The 26,217-nt window shown below is 54.7% G+C and overlaps 1 protein-coding gene and 1 long non-coding RNA gene across 4 annotated transcripts; both read right to left on the bottom strand.

Annotated features, from left to right (window-relative positions):
- Positions 1-3,795: 3,795 nt before the first annotated feature.
- Positions 3,796-9,064, bottom strand: LOC136021449 (uncharacterized). Its single transcript, XR_010615775.1, has 3 exons — positions 8,837-9,064; positions 7,180-7,289; positions 3,796-5,405 (listed from the first exon to the last, which is right to left on the bottom strand). It is a non-coding gene; the product is annotated as an uncharacterized LOC136021449 (long non-coding RNA).
- Positions 9,065-17,540: 8,476 nt separating this feature from the next.
- On the bottom strand, positions 17,541-25,160 carry PIRT (phosphoinositide interacting regulator of transient receptor potential channels). Of its 3 annotated transcripts, none has more exons than XR_010615821.1 (2): positions 19,584-23,486; positions 17,541-18,753 (listed from the first exon to the last, which is right to left on the bottom strand). XR_010615821.1 is itself a non-coding variant. In XM_065693898.1 (2 exons), exons 1-2 carry the CDS (start codon positions 25,025-25,027, stop codon positions 20,263-20,265), a joined length of 426 nt encoding a protein of 141 aa, XP_065549970.1. In that variant the 5' UTR covers positions 25,028-25,160; the 3' UTR covers positions 17,541-20,262. The 3 variants fall into 3 exon arrangements, 2 of the variants coding, with proteins under 2 accessions (XP_065549970.1, XP_065549969.1); XM_065693898.1 differs by adding an exon at positions 25,025-25,160 and having other exon boundaries at positions 17,541-20,685; XM_065693897.1 differs by adding an exon at positions 25,025-25,160 and having other exon boundaries at positions 17,541-20,803.
- Positions 25,161-26,217: the final 1,057 nt, after the last annotated feature.

The raw sequence follows: 26,217 nt of genomic DNA on the forward strand, positions 1-26,217 counted from the left end.
CAAGATCCTTTGAGCTCCATCTCCCCCTTTTGACATTGTCCCCCTGTAGCAGCATGTGGGGCATGGGCATGGGCTGGACTCTTCTTGGGCTTTGCACAGGAGTGGGGTTTTCCGAGCCTACAACGGGAGGTGTGGCAGTGCATGAGGGGCTCAGCTATTGTCCTGCTGTGGGATCAGCGCTGATGGCAGGGGCACATCACCGGGACGGGCACTCAGCTGAGGGATCATGGGGACAGGAGCCAGCCCCTTGGCGAGGGTCTGGTTTACAGCAGAGCTGTGCCAGGGAGCAGTGTGTGCCCAGTGCTGTGCTGCTCTGCGCTGCCTGGCAGCAGCACCCCGGGACACATCCTGCTCAGCTGGCTTGGGAGGTTTTACACTTCCCTGTGTCATTCTTGCAGGTCCTTCCATCAAAACCTCATCAACCTACCATGAAAACAGCCCAGCCCTGGAATGTCATCAAAAGTCTGCTCTTTCCTACCAGTAACTGCTGGCAAAGTCATGGAGATGGATGTTCTAGGAAGAGCTTCTTTTCCACAGGTCTCGTTTTAAATGTCCCATTTTGCAATAGCAAATTGAGCTGGGAAAAGCACTTCCCTTGTCTCAAGTGTGACTTCTCTGCTGTCTATGGCCAGTGCCCTTCATGGTCTCCTGCAGCAGACTCATGGCTGGTGCTCCCATTGCTGGGTGCAGCAGGGCCCAGTGAGGCTGTGGTGGGATGAATCCGAGGGTGCTGGAGGGGTAGTACTGGGCACCCAGTTCAATGTGCATGGACAGATCCTGGTACACATGTGCAGGAGCCATTGCATGTCCTTTCCACAGCAGAGCTGAAGACAAGCAGGGTTTGTTGCCTACCGCCATCAGGGCTGCCTGAGTGAGGGGAAGTCAGGGGTTTAATAAGAATCTGTGCTGAGAAGCATCTGTGCATGATAGGAAAGCCTAAGGTTACCTTACTGTAAGGTGTGGAGCCTCCTAGATAACCCATCCTGCCCCATCAGATGCCTCAATGGTCCTAGCTGCCTGACACTGGTACAATCCAGGGAGCCATGTGGGAGCACATGCCTGGGGAGGCTGATGACTGCATCTGCTGGAGTGAGCTCTGGTCCCTGGCCAGCCCTGGCTCCTGTCCTCATGGAAGCATTTGATCCTGAGGTTTTCATTCCCTGGAACAGGCACTGAGAGCAGCCATGGAGCACTGCTGAGCACCAGGGAGCACTTGGGTCAGAGCAGCCATGGAGCACTGCTGAGCACCAGGGAGCTCTTGGGTCAGAGCAGCCATGGAGCACTGCTGAGCACCAGGGAGCACTTGGGTCAGAGCAGCCATGGAGAACGACTGAACACCAGCGACTGCTTGGCTCAGTGGCCGCACAGGGGAACCAGGCAGTGCCAGCAGCCGCCCCTGGTGCCGGTTCCCTGCAGCCAGGCTCCGGAGCAGCACCTCGGGGATGCGGGTGCTGGACAAGTCCACGGGGGTGCCGCCCGTCCTCCCATTGCTCTTGCTGGTGGCTGCAGGGCTCAGAGGCGCCTTCCCGATGAGCAGCAATGAGCTGCTCGCGTCTGCTCCTGCGCTGGAGCCCAGCCAGGGCTGGGGCCGGCGTTAGCGCAGCCCGGTGCGTTAGGGGAGGCTGGGCACGGCGAGGGGTGGAAGGGACCTGCTCATCCCTCCCCTTCCCCGGCTACAGGGATGGGTCTCTGCTGCTGCGGGCGGGCCGGAGGCGGGTCCCTTCCCTTCCTCATGCGGAGCAAGCGGGATCACGCTTTTCTGTCCATAGGTACCACTGCAAACAGCTCCGCGGCATCAACAGCAGCTGCTGGGTGTGATGGTGGGTGAGGCGGTGCAGGGGGAAGGTTCAGCCTCTCCCTGCGAGAGGAGAAGAGGTTTGGGCCATGCACTGTCTCTGGCTTCTGCTGAAGGCATGGATGCAGCTGGATATAAGGGAAGATGCACACGCTTTGTCTTCCCTCCGGCCCCGCAGCTGGGAGGTCCACGTGGTCTCAGCTGAAGCCTTGAGTCTGATCTGGAAACTCTTCAGCACATCAGCCTTTGTCAGAAACCCTGCATGGGACACGGTGGGGTCTCCTCCACCCCAGCAGCCCTTGAGGTCTATGGAGTTCCAGTCACTTGGAGGAAGGCTGTGAGAGGATATGGATGAGGTCTCCATCCATTGGGTAGGAGGGACAGCAGGCAGATGATTTACTAGTAGTGGGGAGGAACAGGAGGTGGAACAACTCCTGGAACACCTTCCTGGTCTTATTACTGCTAGTCCAGGATGCTCTACACCTTTCCCTGTGTCCTGAGCCTCTTCCAAGCTGTTCTTTGTGCTGAGGACAATTTACACCAACAGGACATGGGATTGGGCCTGACATTCAGGACACTGGAGGGCCTGTGGGGTTGGGTGAGAGCTCCCTGCTGTGGCTGGTTTGCTGCAGACATTCCTGAATTTTCATGGTTTCCCAAAGCATTACATCTATCACACAGCCGAACTGACTGCTGCCAGTGCAGCTCGTGCCCATTGTGTCATCTTTTAGCTGCACATCTCAGAGTCTGTCTCCATGAGCACCAGGGGTGCAAGGAGAGGCACAAAAGGTCTGAACTGCTCTAAGGGGCTGCCTGTTGTGTCCAGGGCTCTGCAGCTCAGATCCAGCAGTGGCTGTTTCTGCCCAGCCAAAATATGCCCGTGACGAAGTTCCCCAGCAAACCCAGACTTTGGTTTGTCCCAGCACAGGCAGACCCTGGGTCTATCCCTCCAGATTCCCTACATGGGATTGCATCTCACCCCAACTGATTCCCTGGCTGATGCAGGCTTGGCCATGTCTCCACTGCTTGGATGGGCATTGCTTTGCTGGAAGAGCAGGAGGTTGGGGCGGGCAACAGAACCCTCTAACTATGCCGTGCCTCAAGGAGCTGCATGCCCCGAGTGTGACTGATGCCAGCAGTAGCACTGGGTGGAGGCAGAACAAACAAGTAGCAAAGCAGCGCCTGGCTCTGAGCAAGGAAATGGTCTGAGGGTGAAGTCAGCACTGGCCCAGTGGGCAGTGCTGGGGGGAGCTGCTCATCCCGCTGCATCCCACCCCATCGATCAGCCCTGGGCACCTTCATGACTGGGCAGCCGCAGTGGTGAGGGCTGGGAGAGTTAAATCCCAGCTGTGGGAGCGCAGCTCACCAGTGGTGCTGGAACCAGCTGAGAACTGGGCTCCATGGCCATGGCAGCACTGCCTGCAGGACCGGGCATCCCGCTCCCACCACACCGGATGTGCAGGGAGAGACAAGGATTGCTGCAGGAGGGTTGTGCAGGATGTACAAACCCTGCTTGCTGGCCCCCCAGAGCATGGGTACAAGGTGCTGTGCGGGGCCAAACGTGCAGGAGGAGCCTGTGCTCTCTGGCCTGGATCCCCTGTCAGGTCAAGGAGTGCTGGTTCCTTTTCAAACGCTGCCTCTTGCCTCTGAGCAAGGCTGGCTCTGCCCATGGCTCTGTGGGCAGTGGGGTCAGCTCAGAATTCCCTCAGACCCTTTATGTGATAACATTCCTGGCTGCAGGCTGGCTCCTTCCTTGATCAGCCATGGATGGATACCTGGCTTCATGCTGGCAGGATGCCCTGGACACAGCTGGGCACACTTCCCATCCCTACCACATTTCCCAGCTCTCACTCTCCCTTGGGTAAGAGCTACACTTCCACAGAGGTGCTGCAGCCAGAGGTTCCCAGCACCTATTATCAGTAGACAAACAGCTTTGAAAAGGAAGGTGGCAGCTTTAATAAAAGTGACACCGAAACGGTTGAACAGAACATTGCGCTGCAAAATACCCTGGCGTAGACTCTGCTCTGCTCCACATCCCCAGGGGACAGCCTCGTACCGTGAGCGATGTGCTTGATGGCATCCCTTAGTGTTATAGCTCTCTGACTGATGTTCTGGGGAACCAGGAGGTGGTCTCTGTTCCACCTGGGGTAGGGTTAGGGCCCAGACATGCTGAGGTTTCAAATGTGAGTCATTTCAGTACTTGGAGGCTCCAGGTCCTGCACAGCACAGCTGTGGGCAGGGAGCCCGCCTCCTGGGAAGACAGGATGGTTGGATGGCTGGAGCAGACACCAGTTGCTTCCTCATGGCAGGGGCTGAGATGCCTCCAGCCTCATGCCCTAGGAGCTAGGGGCAGAGAAGGGATTCTGGTTTCCCCCCAAACCAGTAGCTCTCACACTGAACAACTTGCCCACAAACCCCAGTGCCATGGGCGCAAGCTGCTAAAATCACGGACAGCAAAAGGCACCAAGGTCCTGATATCACCCATAAAGTGTACGTGGTCTGTGCTGCTGGGTAGGCAGCAGTGAAGGTGGACTTAGCCCTTCCTCTGGAGACTGCATGTTCTCTCTGGGGCCTCTTTAACTTGTCATAAAATGGGTGGTGGAGCTGGACTGAACACAAGCATCGTGCACATGTTGGGCCCAGAACACACCTCCACCGCTGCAGAAAGGTTTGTGGAGGTCTTTCTGGTACAGTGGGGAGATGTCTCCTACATCAAGTCACTGCATCTCCATATCGAGCCCGTTTAGCAGAGCATGTCTTGTCTAACAGAGGAGTCCCTGAGTGCCAGCAGTGTCCTGTCACCCCATCTGCAGACAGAAGGCCGAGGGGAGCACTAAACTTTGCTTCAGAGGCAGATTCTCCAGGGTGGGAAATCACAAAGAAATAGATTCTGGCAAAGATTTAAGCAACCGAAGAAGTGTCTGTAACAGAAAGTGCTGAATAACCTATTGGATAGGTATTGTATGTGCTTCCATCCTACACAAATGTCTTTATGGTCAGCTGAATACTGCATCAGGAGCACAGGAGGATGGAGATACGCGTCTCAGTCTTCTCTGAGGTTGAGGTTAGTTAAAATATACCTAAACTCTCTCTTCAGCCAGCACCTGGATTTGCTTTAGAAATCCTCTGTCCTGCTTGGTTTTGTTGCCTCCTTCTCCCATCGAGTGTATCTCTGTGCAGACAAGGGAATCAGCTCTGAGCTCTCTCTCCAGTTCTGAACCCCAGTGGACCAGTTCTTCACATCCATCTGGTGGGGTTTGCAGAACCGGTCTCACCCGCTGGATCCTTCCCATGTGCGCCAGCCCGCAGTGAGGACAGCTTGCAGCGGCTCTGCTGCTGCCAGTTTGCTTGTGTTGGGCCCTCTGAGACAGTGGCGGTGGGCAGGAGTGTGATGTGCTCAGTGAGGATGCCACAAGCATATCCACTGGTTAAGGGGTACCTTGAGTGCTCGTTCCTGAAGTGGTAACAATGTGCTCAGCAGATCAGCATGGCACAGCCCTCTGCATCTTCAGTGATGGGTTGGCAAGAGTAGCACAACAGAGTTCTTGTTCAGGGCTATTCCTCTTCATCTTGCTCTTTACATTGACACTCTGGTCCTTTTTCTGTTTCCCTATGAAAACACAGTGGAAAGAGATGTGAATGCTTTAACAGACCCCGATGCTATCTAAGAAATCAAGATCTTTCCAATAGAGACAACTAAAAGGAAAACTGGGACTCAGGGGACCATTGACCACCATGTGTGCGGCCATGTCAGCTCCTGAGTTGGACATTGTGGGCTGCCCAGTGGTATTCAGGATCATGCCAGGTCACAGTAGGAGTGAGGCTGTGAATGCTTGGTTACAAAAAGAGTAGTTTTGTCCACCTAGACACATCTGCAAGCCCTGCATGCACTGCCTCAGCATTTCTGGGTTAAAGATCCGGGCAGGAGGAGCTGGAGGGTGCTGTCTTGGCTGTTTAGGTCAGTGGTGTGACTTGGGGAGCTTCGAGTGGTCAGGGAGTGGAGGAAGGCTGCGGTTCCCAGTGCCTTGCATGCACGGGCACTGTGCCACAGCCCCTGGGCTATGCTGTGCCCATGGCTGTAGAACACCCCCAGCAGCCTGGAGCAAACAGAACAAACGCAAAACCACAAGAACCCAGCAGGGAAAGATAAGCTCTCGGTCAATAATGCACTGGGCTTGGGCCAGCTCTCCCAGTGCTGTGCAGGACTGAGCCTCCAAGGGACAGGGTCTCTCAGATGCTTCACTCGTGCTTATCCTGCCGTTGGTGAGGCTGGATGTGGCAGGGATGAGCTCTGCTCCAGCCAGTGTGGTTTGGGAACAGCAGGAGAAGGAAGGACCTGTGCTGCTGGGATGGAAAGGGACGTTGGAGACCATCAGAGCCGGCCCTCTGGAGGTGTTGGGGTGTGCTCATGGGTGCCCACCATGGGAGAAGGTGGGACAGGGAGGCAAGAGATATCCCATGGTCCCTTCCCATGGGCACACGCTCCAAGCCAGAGGTTTTCCCTCTGGTAGCTGGGCATGGCTGATCGCTTCTGCCTGTGCATGGGCAATTGAGGCCACCGTGTCTTGCCTGTGCCCATGTCCCTCCTTGTCAGCTGCCTTGAGGAGGTGAAGGATGCTGGAGGCTCCTTGCACACACACACAGACACAGAGACGTGTTTGGGTCTAACCTGCTTACACAGAATCACAGAATCACAGAATCCCAAGGGTTGGAAGGGACCTAAAAAGATCATCTAGTCCAACCCCCCTGCAAGAGCAGGGTAACCTACCACCTCCCCATGTGCATCCTGCTGGGGAACAGTGTTTGCCCTGCCAGGAGCCATGTGAGCTGGCAACCATCAGAGATCACAGATGGACCAGAGAGGGGAAAACGTGCCAGCAGGAATTCCCAAGGGGAATGCAGGATCCCTGGGTCAGCAGGACCCTGTCCATGCAGTGCTTGGGCTGAGCCGGTGTGTGGTGGGGTGCACTGGAGGAGCTGTACACGGCCTCATCAGTGCATGCCAGGAGGGACGAGTGGTGGCGGGGACCTCGCACCCACTTCCCGCTGGGTTCCCTGGGTGATGCCACCGACTCCCTGGGTGTTGTCCCTGAGCGGCGCACCCAGGGTGCTGGCGGAGGCAGACATTGAATGGTGACAGAGCCCTGAGCCAGGCTTTATAGGCTGGATTGAGCAGGCATCAGCAATTAAAAATCCCAGAGCAAATACAGGAGGGTGTGGTTATTGCTGCCCTTCCTTATACATCACTGCAGTATCCGACTAATGCTTGTTACAGGCTCTTATCTGGAGGCACATCAAGAAAATTCTTGAAGGCAGTAGCCCCAGGGGCACATGGGTGGAAAAGCACCCTTAGACCGGGTGGTGGAAGGCAAAGCTGAACTTACCAGGTCTGGGCATCCTGGTAAGTGTAGGGCTGTAAACCACCGTGACTCACACTGCGGCTTCCACACTGCAGGGAGAGTCAAGAAAACTTCCTGTCTGCCTCTTCTGGTCACTGCAACAAGACAAGGAGGAAAATCAGTCAATAAAAACCAGCAACAAGTAGTAAAGACAAACAAGTAAATAATGACAGCATCAACAATAACAATCATAATATTGTCTTCTCACTGGGTGTCAGAAGCTTTACAAGGAAACTGCAAAGAAATCTCTCTGGAGCAGTTGGGGTGGGGATCATGTCACTTGGCAATCTTCCTGCCTACACACCAGGAGGTATATGCCTGGGGACACCAGCCTGGCTGAGATACCGACACTGAAGAGAGGTGAGGCTGGTCTCAGAGCTGGTACTCACCTGCGTGTCAGTGGGGGAATCTCTTTGCCTCATGTGCTGCTACAGAACCATTGGCTCTTTGGTGCGAGGGTCTCGGTAACTGATTTCACAGTTGGCTTCTGGCATCCTCCTACTGCCATCATCCTTCTGTCAGGTACACTCAGCTCCGAGCACTGTGGAGATGCTCACTAATTACCTCGGGCTAATTGGCTCCACCAGCTTTGCCAGCACACTGATGGGGAAGAAAATCCCCTTGGGATGCCGGGAAAGAGGCAGGATGCTGTCCGTGCAGTGGTGCTCTCCTCACACATGGACATGTCCACCTCCTTTAAGCTTTGCAGTGGTGTTGCTGCTCATTAGTGAGGCCAAACGTGAGCCCTTTGCAGCAGCTCTGGGCTGACCTGGGTATTTCCATGTCACCACCAGCCCCACCATGCAATGCAGGGGCTGATGCTCAATATGTGGGTCCCTCTTGCTCTAGGACCAGGCTTTGGAGTCCAGGCAAGGTCCACGCTGCCTGATCTGTCATTGAGTGATTGCCAAACAAACCAGACATGTTCTAGACCAGGCTGAGATTAAAAACGCATAGTGTCAAAGCCAGTGTTCAAGCATGGAACTTTGTACCTCATTTCCATGCATTCAGCATTTGTCATGGGGCTGTATACAGGGCATCATGCCAGCGCCCTTGTGACACAGCCTCTGCTTGGTTTTTCCCCCTTACTTTGCTGGAAATACATTCCCTGCTGGCAAAACCTTCCCAACCTGGGCAGCCCAGTAGGGCACACTGGTTTGATGGGCTTATGTCAATGAGCAGCCAGGTTTGCTCACTCACACAGTGGTTTTACACCTCATTTGCAGGGAGGTTTTGGTGTTAAGCAACAGCCTGGATCTGGTTTATTATGATCCACTTTCTCTATTTGTCCAGGTTCTGTCACTGGGAGACCACTCATGCTCCCTGTCCCTCTGCCACCAAAAGCTGTCACGAGAGAGCAGCAGCTCTCCAGGACCCTCAACTCCCAGCGTTGGATGGGAAGAACCATGGAAATAAAGCCCAGATGAGAACGACCTGAATTCCCACCAAACCCTCCCTCCTCAGGTTCATCCACACAGGCTCCTCATCACAACTGCGTTCCTGGCCATCACTAATCTAGTTCAGAACATTTTAAAATCTAATGTTACTTCTGAAGAGTGGCTGTCACCATCAGGAAGGTCTCAAGACCTCTGCGTTTCCCAACACTAGCAAAGCATCCCTGTGCATGCTGAGCTGTAGGTACCTTTCTCCTGAGGGTCCATCTGGCTGATCGATGCTGCAGTGACCACCAGGCCCTTCCCTTTGGTCCTTTTTGATGCTCTTCCCAAACTGGATGATGCTTTGGAGCATTTGAGCATGTGGCGCTGCTCCTCCAAGTTTCCATTTCAGCTTTGCCAGATCCGTGGATTAGTTAAAACCAAGCTCCCTGAAGGGGACCTCAATGTTGAATGTGTACCAGAAGGACCAGAAGACGAGGCTGAAGGCCAGCAGCAGAGCTCCCAAGTAAACGAAGAAGTCCCAGGAGCTTAAAGGAGCAAAAATTCCCAGGAAGAGGGTGATGAGCCCGGCCACATCACACAGCACGGCCAGGAGCAGTATCACAGCGCAGCGGCCCACGAGCCTGGAGACGGTCATGGTGGAGCCAGAGGGGCCGGCAGCATCCCACGGTCCCTCCCTGCCTGCCTCTGCTCTGCTGTGCCTCGGGCTGCCAGGAGGAAGTACAAATGTCACAACACACCTTGCAGAACAATCGGGAGGGAGCTCACGACACTGCTTTAACCATTTCATGGCCCTGACATCACCCTGTCCTGGAGCCATCCCAAGGCTGCTGGGGAAGGGACCTGCCATTGGGGTACCCCAAGAGGGGCCGGGTGTGAGCACATCACACCCAGTCTGCCTAAAGCTGCAAGTCTGGTCCTGACCCAGCCCGCGGACGGGCTGGCTCCTTTGGTTTGAGAACTGGGGCATCTGCTGGGCAGCATCAGCCACGCCAGGATCCCAGCAAAGCCTGCAGGACACTGGTTCTGACATGCTGGGGGCGGCCTGGAAGCATCCCGCTGCTCCCTCTCTTTACAGGTAAACTGAGGCACAGGAATTTGTCCACAGTGTCAAAAATGCATCACCCTTGCAACACCTCCAAAAAGCTGGGAAGCCGTAAATCAGAGAACCTGTCACTGCCCATCCCCAAAATGAGAACCGAGCAAGTCGGTGATGAATCACCAAATAAGGCAAAATTTCCCAGAGCTCCTGGCTGGTCTCTGAGCAGCCGGTATCGCTCTGTGAGGTCCTGGATGCCGCTTCCTCCTCTCTGAGTGACCCTGGGCACATCCTTCCTCTCCCCCCTCTCTGGTCTGTGTGCGCTTGGCAAGCAGGGGAAGTCTGAGGGAGGTGGAGCATCCTTTGGCTTGGAGAAAGCCACCCCAAGGAATGAGCATTGCATGGCCTGTGCACAGCTGCTTGCCCCATCTCTTGGACACGCAGAGGATGCCAAAGCTTGAGACAGGACCATTGGTCATGAGGTCAGCATCAGGGACTGGAGCAGTGCCCAGTGGCAGATACCTACTGGAGGTGGCCTTAGCTCCAGGGGATGCCAGAGACTGCACCAGGAGTGTCCCCTCAATCCTCTTGTCAAACCCAGGGCACTCAGGGCCCATTCACCACTTGAGCCCTGCCACCACTCTGCCATGAGTGAGGTGATGGCTGGAGGGAACGGGGGACATTGCCTACCTTGCCTGAGTGCTTCTTATGCTGCTCAGGGAATCCCAGGAGCTCCTGCTTGCCACCCGCAGTGTGCACCTCACCAAGCACATGGCAGAGGATGCCCAGCATGGCCCCTGTGGTCCTCTCTCCTGCTTTTATCCAACCTGCTGCTTGCAAACACTCAGCGCATGAGGGCTGGGAAACCATCTATTCCAGTGCACGCTGCACTCTCCCAGTGGCAAGGATCTGCCTGTTCCAGGAGATATTTTCCCCCTTGTGTGAACAATGAAGACTTCTAAATACCCGAATAAAACCCTAATCTCTTCTTCGTGCATTATCACCCTCTGGGGCCTGGGGGTTGAATCTGCTCTTTGCCAACCAAGCATTAGCCCTGCATTACTCACCGGAGGGCTGGAGGGAAGTGCTGGGGCACAGGATCTGACCTGGTTTGCAGGAAGCACGCTGTGTAATCGGCTTCCATGGGTGCTCAGCCCAAAACCCACCCCTTGCCCTCAACCCCAGACCTCAGTGAGCTCCCAGTGGTCCCCCCAGCTCGGGGGGTCACCCAGAGCTCAGCAGCCAGAGCTTCCCCGGACCCTGAACCCCAGGTTCAGGCTGATCTTGCCTGTACACGGGTGCTCTTCCCTTAACTAGCAGTGACACAAGGCTCTGAGCAGTGCCCGGCACCTGTGTTGCTGTGGGTGGATGCCTTTTTCCATAGCCCTCTTTCAGTGAGCTGCAGCAATAATGGAGGTGGACAGAGGATGGAGGAGGAGTTTTGCAGCTCTTTGCTCCTCAGTTCAGCCACAGTTTGATGAACGCACCCGAGGTTTAGCATTGACAATGATGAAGTTGCTCTGGCCAGGTTTATGATGAGCCCAAGCACTGCCGCCCTTTGAAAGGAAGGACCTTTTCTGTGTCCCCTCTTGCTCCCAAGCTGTGTCCAGTTCCTGTCTCCTTTGGTTTTACTCAGTCTTTATCTCCTGTTCACTGGATTTCAGGGAGTTCTCCCAGGTGATTTATTGTTGTGGGGGAGCCCCATAAGACACCTCAAGACTTTTCTGTCCTTTCTGGACTGGTCTCTGAACCTGACAGGGGTTATCCACATGGGGCAGAGTGAACAATACCCCAGGAATCCCCCCCCACTCCAGACCAGTGGTACCCTGGAAGGAAGCTGGAAGGAAGATGGGTCTGATACAAGGGCCTCAGGTCAAACCAGCCTGTCCAGCCCCACACAGCAATAGGCTTGTGGCACCTTGATCTCACCAGACCAGATCAAGATGCCTTTGAGAAGAATAAAAAAGAGAGCAAGAAAACTTGTGGAGGTTGTTGCAAGACAGGAACAGGTCATTGCTGACCGCATTCCAGAAGGTGGGATAGCTGTGGCGACTCCTGTCCCTCTAGAGGAGACACTGTGTGGTGGGATGGCCTCTCCCATACATCTGCTGTCCCTCCAGGAGAGCTCTGGGGCTTGGGCAGTGTTTATCACTGCAGACAAGGCTTCCTTCCACTGCAGCCTCAGGCTTTTGGGATCCAGACGTTGCGAGGTGAGGACCCTGCATTGCCCTTCAGAGGGTATCAGCAGCCTCGTTCAGATTTGCTCTGTAGGAGGCAGGGTTTTCATCTGGATGCATTTCAGCAGTGCTGAGCCCTGCCAAGCTGTGTGCGACAGCAGCAATCTGCCCATGATAGCACAGAAGGAAACGTGACACACTCCATACAGCCGCTCCCTGAACACAAAGGTTTCCAGATGTTCATTCAACTCCAATCAATGGTTTAGAAAGCTGCAAAGAGCTGTGCTTTAGTCCAGAGATGCTTAAAAAAGAGCAGAAAATGCTGCATGCCTTTTCCTAGTCCACTTCTGCCGTAGCTGGAAAGATGATGTTAGCAGAAAACACTTGTTCCCAGAGCTGGCCCAGAGCAGGTTTGCTGAAGTATGTGGTGAGAGTAAACCAGTTCTTCACTGGGAACAATGAATGTTGCTTCCCTGAGTTACGCATTAGTCGGGAGCAGCAGGAATCTGCGCAGGCGAACGGCAGTGGTCTGACACAATCTCTGCGTGGTGGGAGTCAATACCTGTTTAACTGCATGTGGAGACAAAGCCGAGAAGGAGCCTTCAGAAAGTTCATCCTCCAGCGGAGGCCATGAGCTCCCTGCAGCATGGGCTGAGGTTGGGTGATACCTGCCTGAGGGTGAGGAGGACATGGATGGAAAGCACAATGTTGCTTGACCGAGCAGCCCAGGCACAGTTCGTGCCATGGGGACCTCCAGGCACAGCTCCACAGCCCGATGCTGGTTGTGGCTCAACCACCATGACTGCAGGACCTCAGATGAGCTCATCTTTGGCAGGGGTGGGCAGATCCCTCCTGCAGCACAAGGGGTTTGGTTTCCCCAAGCACCAGCAGCTCCATGCAGGGTCGGAGCGCTTTGGGGTTGGGTCTCAGCCGTGGGACCATGATGGTTGCAGGAGCAAAGCTGCTCCCCGAGTCCTCTCCTCCCAAGTCTCATGTAGGGAAGCCTTCCCTGACCAAATGACAGCTCAGAGAGATTGATACCGAACTCTCAGGAAGAATAGTAAAACCAGCACTGCTCCCCCCTGAAGCCACTGATTGATAGACACAGAATGGTTGTGCTTCTCCATACATCTGGGAAAGGAGCCCAGACATCGTGGCTGGACAGGAATAGCACTGAATAGGAAAGCCTCTTTTCCCCATTGCAGCTTCCTTGCTAAGCCCTGGCTGGTGATGCTGAACCCTGGAAAGCATCCCGCTGACAGGACAACACTTCAAAGCATCCCGACGTATGGAGGTTTAATACATGCTTCCCTCTACTAAAAGAAGCCCCCATACTTTGCAGGACCCTTCACATCCCTGATCAAGGATAGCTGAGACCACTCAGACCACGGCACAGAGGGGGTCCAGCACCCCTGGCCTAACTCTATGCTATGAACATCACCAAGCTCTGGCTGGCACATAAGTTCTTCTGTGGGTACACAGCAGCTGAAAGCCTTTCTGCCAGATCTGCTTATGCTTCCCAGAAGAGGCCAGAAGCTGGAGATCATGGAATCATAGACTCATGGAATGGTTTGTGTTGGAAGGGACCTTAAGGCTCATCCAGTTCCAACCCCAGCCACGGGCAGGGACACCTTCCACTGGAGCAGGCTGCAGTTCCCTGCTGGAACATGGAGTGTGGAGCACAAGGTCTGGTCTGCACTCCACTTACCCCCATGCCTGGACCAGCCCTTAGGGTCCCACTTTGTGCTATTGTGCCCATGGATTGTGCCTCATTTTGCACAGTGCTTGGGGTAGGGACAAACCAGCAGCTGTCCTTCCAGTTCTGCTTGCCTTCCAGCCCTGAATGCAGCCTAAACCTGTGTCTTTGAACTCCAGCACAGGGAAGGGGTGGCTGGAAACTGCAGGGCAGTGTAAGCAGCACTGCCAGCGCGCTCCTGCGCTGTACCAGCCCCAGCTCCACACGTCCGTGTGTCAGTCACTGGTGCCGGAGCTGCTGCCAGGGCTGATTGCATCAGGTGCCGGAGGAGCAGATAAGCTGTCCCCGGGGCACTGCTGCTGGGAGCACGCCTGAGCCCTACGGCTGCTCAGGGTGCGAGTGCGGGTCTGAGCCAGCTCTCGCTTGTTGGATCCACTGCAATGGGTTTAGAGCAGAGCCCGCAGCACCGGCCACGCTGCTCCTGAGCCCCTCACAGATGAGGCTGAACCGGGACCGGATTCTCGCCCTCTGCTCGACTGCATGGCAAGAGGCATTCCTGCCCTGGGGACACCCGGTCATAGCAGCACCGCTCCAGAGTGAGAAATAGCCAGATTTATACCCCCTGGTGTGGGTTGGGTGGAAGCCCCGCGCCAGCATTCCCTCTCCTCCCTCAGCAAGCTTAAGGGGCAAAGCTGGGGCATGTTTGCTCACATCTGCCTGTTACAGCTTCCCTGTGCTCTTCTCAGCAGTGTCATGGTGTAGAGCTGAGCTGCTTTGATAGGTCCCATAAGCCTAACTACTAGTGCTAAAATAGGAAGGGCTAGGGTCTTTTGTAGGGTTTAAAACTCGCTGCAAGCACTGAGAGTCCCCTGGAAGTCACTGCTCTTGTTACTGCATAGTAAGGACAGGGAAGAACTGCTGCTGGCTCTGAGTGATGAACCCCCCATGTGCTGGGCTGCACCCCCAGAGTGTGAGCAGCAGCTCAGGGAGGGGATCCTGCCCCTCTGCTGTGCTCTGGGGTGACCCCCCTGCAGCCCTGATCCAGCTCTGGGGCAGCAGCACAAGAGGGACCTGGAGCTGTTGGAGCGAGGCCAGAGGAGGCCATGGAGCTGCTGCGAGGGCTGGAGCAGCTCTGCTCTGGAGCCAGGCTGAGAGAGCTGGGCTGGGGCAGCCTGGAGAAGAGAAGGCTCCTGAAGGGGAGACCTGAGAGCAGCTCCAGTGCCTAAAGGGGCTGCAGGGAACCTGGAGAGGGGCTTGGGACAAGGGCCTGTAGGGACAGGCCAAGGGGAATGGCTTGAACCTGCCCGAGGGGAGACTGAGATGAGCTCTTAGGCAGAAGCTCTTCCCTGTGAGGGTGCTGAGGCGCTGGCACAGGGTGCCCAGAGAAGCTGTGGCTGCCCCATCCCTGGCAGTGCTCAAGGCCAGGTTGGATACAGGGGCTTGGAGCAAGCTGCTCCAGTGGAAGGGGTCCCTGCCCGTGGCAGGGGTTGGAGCTGGGTGAGGTTTAAGGTCTCTTCCAACCCAAAGCAGTCTGTGGGTGATTGCAGTCATTTGCTCTTTATGGGGCAAGGAAACACCAGCAGCACTTCAGGGTGCACACTGAACTGGAGCTCATACCCAGATGTGGGCATGAAGGTGATATCGCAGTGGAAATTCAGGATATCAGCCTCCATGACCCCACGAGCCCTTATCCATGTTTCCAGGAAGAAACGGTGGAATATTGTAGAGTCATAGGATCATAGAATAGGTGCACTTACAGACACTGGTGGTCACCTGCCTCCTTCCACAGTAAGATCGTTTATGCCGCAGAGGAAGGGGGGTCAGTGTTAGTGCTATTCCCATCTGCAGCTGCAGAGATCTGCAGGTTACACCCAGGGTGGATCCAGTTAATGTGAAGTGAGATAAAACCTCACTTTAACATCCTCGGAGAGAGGGGTGCACCAGGGGTGGGCAGTGCCTTTGGGCTGGTTTAGCTGCTGTTCAAGCCCAGGAATGGCAAGAGGGCTGCAGGTGTCCTGCAGCAGGTTGTCATCGCAACAGAGCCTGCTGACCTTTGAGATGCAGGAGGAACGTTTCCTCTTTGAACTGCTCTGCAGAGATAATGAATTTTGTAATGGATTTCCTGTTCTTTTTATAGCGCGGGGGAGCTGGCAGATCACCTCTGAGCTGCTTCACTTGGGGCTGGGCTGTAATCGTGTTTGCTGCATAACCTGATATTTTCTTAAAACATGGCTTTCTTTGGCTTGATGGAAAGAAAGCATTGCACCGGGATTCAAACAGGCTTCAGTGGGAGCAGAGAGGAATGTCTGGGAGCAGTCAAACAGTGCTTTGGGGGTGCAGGGAAATAACCCAAAGACATGAACTATGTCCTGTGATAAGATCAAAAGTCCCTCTCACCTGTGCTGACTCCAGCAGTGGCAGGAGGGGACAGCGCGTGTGCCCAGCCCTTTCTGCCATCTCCCAATGGGCTTCTCCAGCATCCACCAGTGTTATGTTATAGAAGCTAAAGGGCACATCCCTCTGTTGCTTCTGCTGTCTCTTGTTTGTTTTGTCGTCCATAAACCCACCTCAAACCCATGCTCCTGCTCATCCTCTCTCACTTCAAGAGAACCATTTCATGGCCCAGTGCCGGGAGCTCTTTGCATTGGATGCACAAATGCAAAGTCCACCCAGTGTCCCGGCTGCAATCAGGCATTTATAACCCGTGCAACTGAGTGGAGAGTGCCCACTCTGCTGCTGGACTTCCATCTGCATGTTGATCTCGTAGCTGTTAATCTGGCTTTCCCTTCAGGTAGCATTTCTTTCACAGAATCACGGAATCCCAAGGTTTGGAAGGGACCTCAAAAGATCATCTAGTCCAACCCCCCCGCAAGAGCAGGGTAACCTACAGTACATCACACAGGAACTTGTCCTGGCAGACCTTGAATATCTCCAGTGTAGGAGACTCCACAACCCCCCTGGGCAACCTGTTCCAGTGCTCTGTCACTCTCACAGTAAAGAAGTTCTTCCTGATGTTAACGTGGAACTTCCTATGTTCCAGTTTACACCCATTGCCCCTTGTCCTATCACTGGATATCACTGAAAAAAGCCTAGCTCCATCATCCTGACACCTACCCTTTACATATTTGTAAACATTGATGAGGTCACCCCTCAGTCTCCTCTTCTCCAAGCTAAAGAGACCCAGCTCCCTTAGCCTCTCCTCATAAGGGAGATGTTCCACTCCCTTAATCATCTTTGTGGCTCTGCGCTGGACTCCTTCAAGCAATTCCCTGTCCTTCTTGAACAGAGGGGCCCAGAACTGGACGCAATATTCCAGATGCGGCCTCACCAAGGCTGAGTAGAGGGGGAGGAGAACCTCTCTTGACCTACTAACCACTCCCTTTCTAATGCACCCTAAGATGCCATTTGCCTTCTTGGCCGCAAGAGCACATTGCTGGCTCATGGTCATCCTCCTATCCACCAGGACCCCCAGGTCCCTTTCCCCTTCGCTACTTTCCAGCAGGTCAGCCCCAACCTGTACTGGTACATGGGGTTGTTCTTCCCCAGATGCAAGACTCTACACTTGCCCCTTGTTAAATTTCACTGTCCCCCTGCAGACCTGGGCAGCAAATGGGAGGATCCATCTGATCAATTCCCTCTCATCTTTCTCTTCCTTTTTTGCTGATTCCTGGGCTATCACCTTCCCCTCACCTGTGCAGGCTCCATCCTCTCACCAGGCACTGTCCTGTGCCCCTCACACGCTCCTCATTCACTGAGCACATCCACCTACCTGAGACCCTCACCCAGGGCGCATGGCAGTGCCCTGCAGAGCCAGCCCCACTCTGCCTCCTCCTGATGTCCTGAGTGAGCCCCCTGCACGGAGTCCCTTGGACACCACAGCCATCCTCTGCCCCAAACACCCCATGGTGCAACCTCCCCTCTCTACCAGCACAAACCAACAGACATCAGACCAGAGCAGCAGCATGAGTGTCCCTTGGGAAACCTTTGCTTTAATTAAACCTCATACTCTTGTTACAAATGACCAGTCTGGAATCCCATTAAATACTTGGTCTCGGTGACTTCTTGTATTAACATTGCACTGTCTCCTTATCCTTGGTTGTGAGACATGGAAAGCAGGACCCCTGCTCCCTCTCTCCAAGCCATTTGGTACTCCTGGTCCTATTGCATCCTTTTGGACACCCATTTATGACCATATCTTCAGGTTGCAGCCAGTCACGACCTGGTGATGCTCTTAATGTTGCTCCATGCTTTCCCACTCCTGAGTCCTGACATTGGTCTGATTTCTGCCTTCAGCTGCCCCCAGAGCAGGAGTTTTGTGTGAGTGTCCTCTGCCCATTACAGCTAAATCAATAGAGTCCTGCCTAGCACCAAGGCAGGATTGCACAACCGAGGAGAGCGTTGCGTGGTGTGATGGATGGCTGAGGAGCAAACAGAGATTTACTGGGTCCAGTGCCAGATCACACACCTTGTACACCCCATTCACAACCTGGCACCGGCTGGCAGGGGACACACACACGTCTGCACCGCCCAGGAAACCAAGCTGAGGGCCAGGCTGAGCTGGGGCAAAGGGATGTGTGTTACTGCAATACTCATGACCCGGCTCTGTCAGCTTCCTGGCTGGGAGCTGCTTCCTCGAAGTCTCAGCACTGGTGGAGGGGATCTCCCAGTGCGTGGCACTGGCCAGCCTCGGTCACATACTGGTGGGAGCCCGGCAGCAGTGTCGACGTGAGCCCAGGCTCCCTGGTTAATCGTGTGAGCCAGACTGTGGTAGCACAAAAGCTTCCACTTGAATGCCATGAGTACCCTGGACCATACTTGCAGACAGAAAAGCTGATGTGGCACCAGTTTCACAAATAAGGGAGTTTAGCCAGGGATGGCCAGGAAGAGGTTAAATATTGTCCCACAGGGAATGGACTCTTGGTCCTGAGCACAGTTCCCACAGCTTCATGATCCTTGACTGCAGTGAGCACATCTCCCTTCTAACAGACCTGCTGGGAGTCTGTTGGCCTGAAACAGCAGGATCTGTTACCCTCTGCGTTTGCAGCGTCTCCTGATGCTGTGCAGAGCTTCCAGCATGTCTGGCATATTAGAGAGCTTGACAGGATTGTGGCTCCAGCGTGGTTCAGAGACCGAAAGTACAAATGATTTGGAGAAGTGGGCAATGCAGGAGGAGGTGGACACGTTGGCTGTACAGCGGCCATTAAACGGTGCTCTGGAGCAACCTCTGCCTTGCCTCTGAGCTGCTGCTAGCTGCGAGGTGGACATTAACCAGGAAAAAAAGAAAAGAGGGGAGATTCAGGTTAGGTATCTGGAGGAGGCCCTTCCCTTCCCTCATCAGCAGCAGCTGATGGAGGTTATCACACCCTGTCCATTCGAAACCAAAGAGCAAACACAATGCAAATTGTCTCAGCACACCCCTCTGCTTCCCACTTGGAAGAGCCAATGGGGCTGCCTCAGCTTCCCCATGTATGTACAGCCTACAGAGAGGACCTTGGTGGGGCCTCCTTTCTGTGTTTCCCTTCTGCTTCTGATCAGCACCAGATACCTCCTCAAGCTGCACAGGTTGCTGTGCTGGGGAGCCTGGCTGGACTGACCAAGGGCTGCAGTGGGATCCGGGCTGGATCAGTACTGCTGGAAAACCTGACTCTCATCAGTGCCTGAATGCAGTGCTGGGACCGGGGTGTTATGGGCTTGTTTGTATCAACCCAGATCTGCTGTCCAGGCTGAAATCAGCTCTTCAGGCTGAGAACTTGTGTTTCAGATTTGCCTTTTAAAGTAAATCAGGCCTGCTGAAAACATAAAATGAAAGCAAAAATCACATGGAAAGGAGCCGTGCTTTCCCTGGCGAATTGCCTCAGGGCATATGTTTATTAAAGGCAGAAATAGAGTGGTGGAGATAAGGAACCTGTCTTTCTGCCTGTGGTCCAGTTCTGGTTGCATGAATAGGCTGATGGTTATGGTTTATGGGTGGCTCTGCAGACAGCATCAGTGCAAACAGAACAGCTTTGTTGCTGCAGGCCTCTGTGAAACACCCTCTGCCAGTGGGAGCAAAGAATGCTGCTTGTGATGCTGCTCCTCACCTTGACCCTTTGGAGCAATAAATAAAGCTTGTGAATGCTCCCCGCTGAGCAAGGAGTGAGCTCCAGTTTGCAGCCATGTCTCAGCCAGCAGCTGTAACACGTCAACGACAGGACATTGTCCATGGGCACCATGTCTGGTCCTCCTGAGCTTTCGTGCTGCCTGTTCCGGTGGCCTCTGGAACTACATAGTCCTGCTTCTCCTCTGTGCTGACTGACCCTGGATGAACCATCTCTGGCCTCCCAGCTTCTGCAACTGAGCTGCAGTTTGCTGGCAGGAATGTTCACACCAGGCTTCACTCACGCTCTGTAGCCGGTCGGTTCCCCGCTGCTGATGCATCTTGCAGAAGCTGCCGGGTGAAAGCAGGTTACTTGGGAGCTTTGCTTCCCCCAGTATGTGATGTTGGGTTATCACTGGACAGGAGGGTGATGCGGAGAGCTTGGAATCTGCCGTGCGGGGCTCAGCTGCAAAATCCTGGTCTCTTTTTCTCTGGGGTTACTTGGATGAAATACAAAGTTCATTTTCCCACTGGAGACTGATACAGTGCGTTTTACCTGTAGGGAAGAGACTTAATGGGATGAAATCCTCTAGGAGAGTACAGAGACATGGTTCTTACTACAGCTAACCAACAGGGGTGGGCAGAGAGGAGGGGAGCCTTCCTGGGAAGGTCCTGGGCTGCCCTCAGCGGTTAAAGAAGAAGGATCTGAGGGTCTGCAGACACTTTGACTTCTGTCTCTGCTTCTGCTTCTTCCGGATAATGGGGATCCAGACCAGGCCACAGACAAGGAGCATCAGTCCCAGGGACAGGAAAGCCGGGCCACACATTTTGTAGAATTTTTTGTTGCTGCTTTGGATGCAAGTCAGGCTGGTGATGACCACCCCGAAGAGGAAGATGCCTGCTCCAACAGACATGACAATGACCGGCTTGTGGTATATGTTCCACTTGCTTCTGGATGTGTTGGTCCAGACAGACTCGCTCCGGGAGCTGATGCAGAGGGTGCTGGCTGTGTTACTGGTCAGCAGCTCCTTGGACTGAGGAGACTTCTGACTCCCATCAGGGCTCCTGGGGGGAATTTCCATGGTGACAGGATCTGGAGAGGAGACCTGGGATGGACAAAAGAGAAAAAGCAGAGCAGGACTAGTGGTGGATGGATTGGGTGCTTTCCGTTTGGTCATTAACCAGTGTCAAGTCAAATGAAGGTGGAGAAGACTTTGTGGGCCACTGTAGAGAGAGAAGAGCATGACACCTATGAGAGCACTGAGATGTAGAAATAGGCAACAGAGGTCTGCAGGTAGGTTGGGATGGAGATGCCTGCAGAGTCCCACTGCCCACCCATGAACAGTAGGACTCCTGCAGCCCTTGTCCCTGTCCTTAGACCTTCCAGCTCACCAGCTTCCAGCTCCCACAGGGATTCAGTGGTGGGATCCCACAGATGTCCATTGGAACCCACTGTCCTGAGCCTCCTAGGGTGCTTGGCTGCTTTCAGGGTGGTAGCAGGGTGCTGCTAGCAGGGCTGGTGATGCTGCGTGTATCTCTGGACCCGCTTTTCCCCCTCAGATCCCAATTGCACCTCAGCACCTTATGGCATGGTCATGTCTCCCTCTTGCAAGTGGGGAAACTGAGGCATAGGTGTGCTATGTGGGAGAGCAGAAAGCACCCTCCTATGGGCTGAGCACTTCCTTCGGGCCCTGGGGTTTGCAGCTCCTCACTGCCGCATCCAGCCTCAGCGTGTCAGCCTTCCAGTAGTGGCTACACAGGAGCTTCTCATTTCCTGTTTGAATGCACAGATGGGAGATGGGGAAATGCTCATCGTACAGGGAACGTTTCTGCAGCTGGAAGCTGGGCAGGATGCTGAGGGAGGGCTCTTGAGCTCAGCAGCAGGAGCACACCGACATGCTCTGCCCTGCGATGGCGGGGTCAGCAGGGTGGCTTTTCAGCACATTAGTTTTTCACAACGCAGAGGGGAAATGCATTTTCCCAGAAACAAAGTGCCTTTAGCACGGAGAAAACATTCTGGTAAATGGGAAGGGCTGAGCATTACCTTAACCACTATTTCCTTAGGACTCTGCTGAGGAGATAAAGGCAGGAGGCTGGATCTGGGAGTGCTCCTGATGCACAGTCAGCCCTGCTGCTGGGAAGCCCAGCAGAGGTGAACCCATGAAGGTGCCAGAGCTGGGGCTGGGGCTGATTCACACCCAGGAATCATCATTTCTACAAAGCAAACTCCTGCCTGAGCCGCCAGGGCTCAGTGGTGCCAGCAGGGCTGGGACTGCCCTGTCCTCTGATGGACACTCAGCTGCTTCCATATGGGGATGCTCTGCACCCCACGAGCTTTGAGCCTGAGTGGGCTTGGATCTGAAGCACTTGATCTAAAACTCTGCTCCAGCCCTAGGCACTGTCTTCAGGAAACCTGCTTGTATTTAGCTCATACTGGGCCCATGCCCATCTAGGGATGCTGACGGCTGGGTACCAGCCAGCACCTCCCTTATTCTTCACCCTGTGTCCCCTGCCAAGGGTTGTGATTTATTCTGAGAAGAAACAGACATAGTTTTTCAATTGAGCCCCCCCAGCACAGACACTGGTGCAGAAATGCAGATCTGGTGGTATCCACGTGTTTTGTGATGTTTCAGGTTTGCCAGACTTGGACCAACAAGCAAAAATCAAAAGGCGAGAGCAATGGACATGGTTTGCATCCTTCCTGTCTTCAGCTTTCACCCCTCTCTGTTGAACCAGGAAAGATGGAGCAGAAGGGGGGACACATTTGTGCCATCCTGGTATGTCTCCTACAGCACTTGATCAGGGGTGATCAAGCACTTGACAAGGCAGGTGAGCTTTGGCATAGTCACAAGCTGTGGTTTCTGTTTTCTCTTCTCTTTTGAGCTGCAGGCTGGACTGACAGCAGTGGATGCTGACCCCTTGGTTTTGGAGAAGCAGGAGCTGCCATGAGATGTTACTTTGATTGGACATGCATTGGACATGCGTTGGACTAGATGATCTTTTGAGGTCCCTTCCAACCCTTGGGATTCTGTGATTCTGTGATTCTGTGATTGGACATGCAGGGGATTGGGCACAACTTCCTCTGCTCACCTCATTGCTCCTGTAAGTTCTGGCTCCAGGAAGGCACAGGCTCCTCAGACAAAACCAGATACTGGCAGTGAGGCCCAGTTCCTGAGGAGACACTGAGGCTGGATCTGCCTCCACCAACACGTTTGCTCTGCTTCCACCTATGCACCTATGCAACCTGCACTGGAGTCAGTCCAGACCTCCAGAAAACCCATCAGCTCTGCAGAGACGCGCCCAGATCCTGGATAACTTATTGCTTGTCTGGTGTGTGCAGCCTGTTCGCCCTCTGATTTGCTCATAGCATTGCTGGGTTGTGATCCCCCTGCTCCAGCTCAGACCTTTCATGGAATCACAGAATCCCAGACTGGTTTGTGTTGGAAGGGACGTAAAAGCTCATCCAGTCCCAACCCCTGCCATGGCAAAGCCCTTCTCTAGGTTTCTTTGGGCACTGGCACTGCTCTAGGGTCTCCCCTAAGCCTGAAATTTCATGCCAAGTAGTCACTGGCGTTTCTTGGCTTTATCGTTGCAGCATCCATTGTGGAGAGATTTATGCTCAAGCCACTGTATAATTTTAATTCGGCTTTGTGATTGGAAATTTGCTTTCTGCTCTGGAGAAGTGCCCAGACCTCATCTTGCAGCAGGCTAATGCAGCCTGTGCTGCCCCATTGCTCAGGCACCCTGCTCTCTGCCTTGCCCGTGTGCTGCTGCCCTGCCTCCGCACTCGGGTACTCTGAGCTCTGCAGAGCATTAACGTCAGCTCTTGCAGAAACCATCATCTTCCGCTCAAGTTTGCACTTACACCGGAGTGGATGTTTCCTCCCCCTTTTGTTTTCTGTCAAACCCACCCCTCTCACCACAATTCCCAGACATTGACCATTTCTGTAGCACTTCCCAGCAGGGCCTGGCTCTGGTCACTCTTCCTCACTGTTGGCTAGGGAAGGATTTCACTCCCTGCAAGTGCCTGGGACGCTGTCTGCGAGCTCTGCGTGTATCTGCAGCTCTGGGGAGAGCTAATGCAATTTCAGTTCCTGCTCTGCCCATGCTCCATCCCTAATTCATCACATACGTGCTCATACTTGAAGATGTCCTGAGCAGCCTGGCAGGATAATGCTATCAGATTCCTCCCAGGTTTTTAAACCATCATCAGTGTAAGGAGCAGATGAATGCTTGCTGCCTTGAAAATGCCTCCAGAGCACATCTTGGGTTTCATGTCTGGTGTTTGCGCTGCTGCCGCCTCTGAAATCCTGGGCAGCTGCTGGCAGTGGAGCCAACACTGGGGTTTTCTTCCTCCCCTCTCCATAAGGAAGAGTCTTATGGGATTCTGTTTCTCCCCCCTTTGCTCTTCCAGAGCTTTCTGTGCTGATGTTTGGTTTCTGAGCTCAGAGACCCACTGGGGCACACTTGCTGGTGCTGATGGGGACCCCAGTGCAAGGCAGCAGAGTACACAGTCAGGTACCTCCTAGACCCTGGGGACATCACATGGTGGTGCTGAGGAGAGAGCTTAGGACTGAGAAGCACCCAAGGGCTCTGTCCTGGGTCCGTCAGCCCATCCCACCCCAGGTTCTGCGGTGCTGCAGTGGTGGCCAGAGCTGCACTAAAACTGAAGCAACAGCCTGATCTGAAGGGTCTGGTCCTGTGCACAGACCCGTGTCCTCCTGGCCACGCAAGAGCTCAGTTTACTCTCCCAATCCCATTCTCAGACTGCCCACGTCATTTTCATTTGGGTGGCAGCCCTGATTCTATGAGCTCTGATTCTTTGTACTATGGGGGACTACACCCAGCTCTGGGGGCAACAGCAGAGGAGGCCATGAAGATGCTGTGAGGGCTGGAGCAGCTCTGCTCTGGAGCCAGGCTGAGAGAGCTGGGCTGGGGCAGCCTGGAGAAGAGAAGGCTCCTGAAGGGGAGACCTGAGAGCAGCTCCAGTGCCTAAAGGGGCTGCAGGGGACCTGGAGAGGGGCATGGGACAAGGGCCTGTAGGGACAGGCCAAGGGGAATGGCTTGAACCTGCCAGAGGGGAGACTGAGATGAGCTCTTAGGCAGAAGCTCTTCCCTGTGAGGGTGCTGAGGCGCTGGCACAGGGTGCCCAGGGAAGCTGTGGCTGCCCCATCCCTGGCAGTGCTCAAGGCCAGGTTGGACACAGGGGCTTGGAGCAAGCTGCTCCAGTGGAAGGGGTCCCTGCCCGTGGCAGGGGTTGGAGCTGGAGGAGCTTTAAGGTTCCTGCCATCCCAGACCATTCCATGGTTCTATTAATGTGCGTGTGCTGGGGCTGGAGGCTGCTGCTGGTGAAGGTGGGCTCTGCCGTGCTCACGGAGAGGTGCTGATGTGGGACAGGACCCTGTGAGCTGGGAGGGCAGGACCGAGCGCTGGGAGCTCACTCACCATTCCGAGCCGCTGCTGTCCCGGCTGTCCCTGGGGTGTAGCTGCTCCCTGCAGGACGTGGGGCAGGCGGCAGCACTGAACATCCCCCGAGCTCCTCACGGAGGAACCCAGCCACTGGCTCCTGCAGGCACCACAGGGGCGGCTCAGAGCATCCGGCTTCCTGCTGCTGTGTCAGCCCCAGGGGCTGGATCCTGCGTGGGCTCTGCTCTGGGAGGAGACAGGGAGAGCTGCTCAGTGCCAGGCATCAGTGCTCACACCCCATCCTCTCTCCTCCTATCCCCACATCCCTGCTGCCCGCAGAGTGTGGATCGGGCCGGCAGTGGCTGTGCAGGCTGTCCCAGCACACTGGCTGCTCTGCTCCAAGACCAGGGCTGGAGGAACGACGTGTCAGGGGGTCTCACATCACCCGCAAACCCCACCAGATCATGGATGTAAACTGAGATGGAGCCAGTGTCCATTTGCTGGTGCAGCAGAGCTGGGCTGGGCCCAGCTGCCTGCATCCCTTGGGAGCAGCTTTCCAGCATCACTCAGAGTTTGGGCAGTCCCAGCAACACGCACAGGGTCTTGCTGAGCAAGCAACATCTGCAAGTCCCTTCTTGGGGCACAACAAGCGGATGACCCCAGCCTTGCTGTGCTGTATCCCCTCTCCTTTCCCACCACCCTAGAGCCAAATCCATGGAAACCCATCCTACTTACTTTGAGTGGTGAGGGACGGCTGCCCACCACACCGGCAGTGGGACAGGCTGCAGCAGAAGGTCCCACTCCCCTAAGCCAGGCTCACCCTAAGCCTCACATCCCTCTGGATGTTGTCTAATGCACTCTGTTGAGTCTAATAAACAATGGAGCACATCCCAGCTCTGATGATCTCACCAGACTATCAGTATATTGTTTAACTCTTTTCTTCCTGCCTCGGGCCCCTGCAAAGCTGTCTGTAGGCAGCTTGCCTGGGAGGGTTCTATAGGAGGCTGCGGTCTGGGAGGCAGTGCAGCGGCGTGCCAGGGTGGGTTGGTGCTTGGAGCAGGGATCTAGGACTGGGGCTGTTGCTGAGCCACACTTGGATCATCGGCAAGTTCCTGCATCACATCTGGACTGCAAATTCTGCACTCTCCAAACAAGGGTCGTAGTGAGTGCAAAATGCTCTGAGGCTGCTTGGTGAGACATTACAGGAATGCAAGATACGAGCAACCAGCTAT

Source organism: Lathamus discolor, chromosome 13 (assembly GCF_037157495.1).
Source record: "Lathamus discolor isolate bLatDis1 chromosome 13, bLatDis1.hap1, whole genome shotgun sequence".
Taxonomy (NCBI): domain Eukaryota; kingdom Metazoa; phylum Chordata; class Aves; order Psittaciformes; family Psittacidae; genus Lathamus; species Lathamus discolor.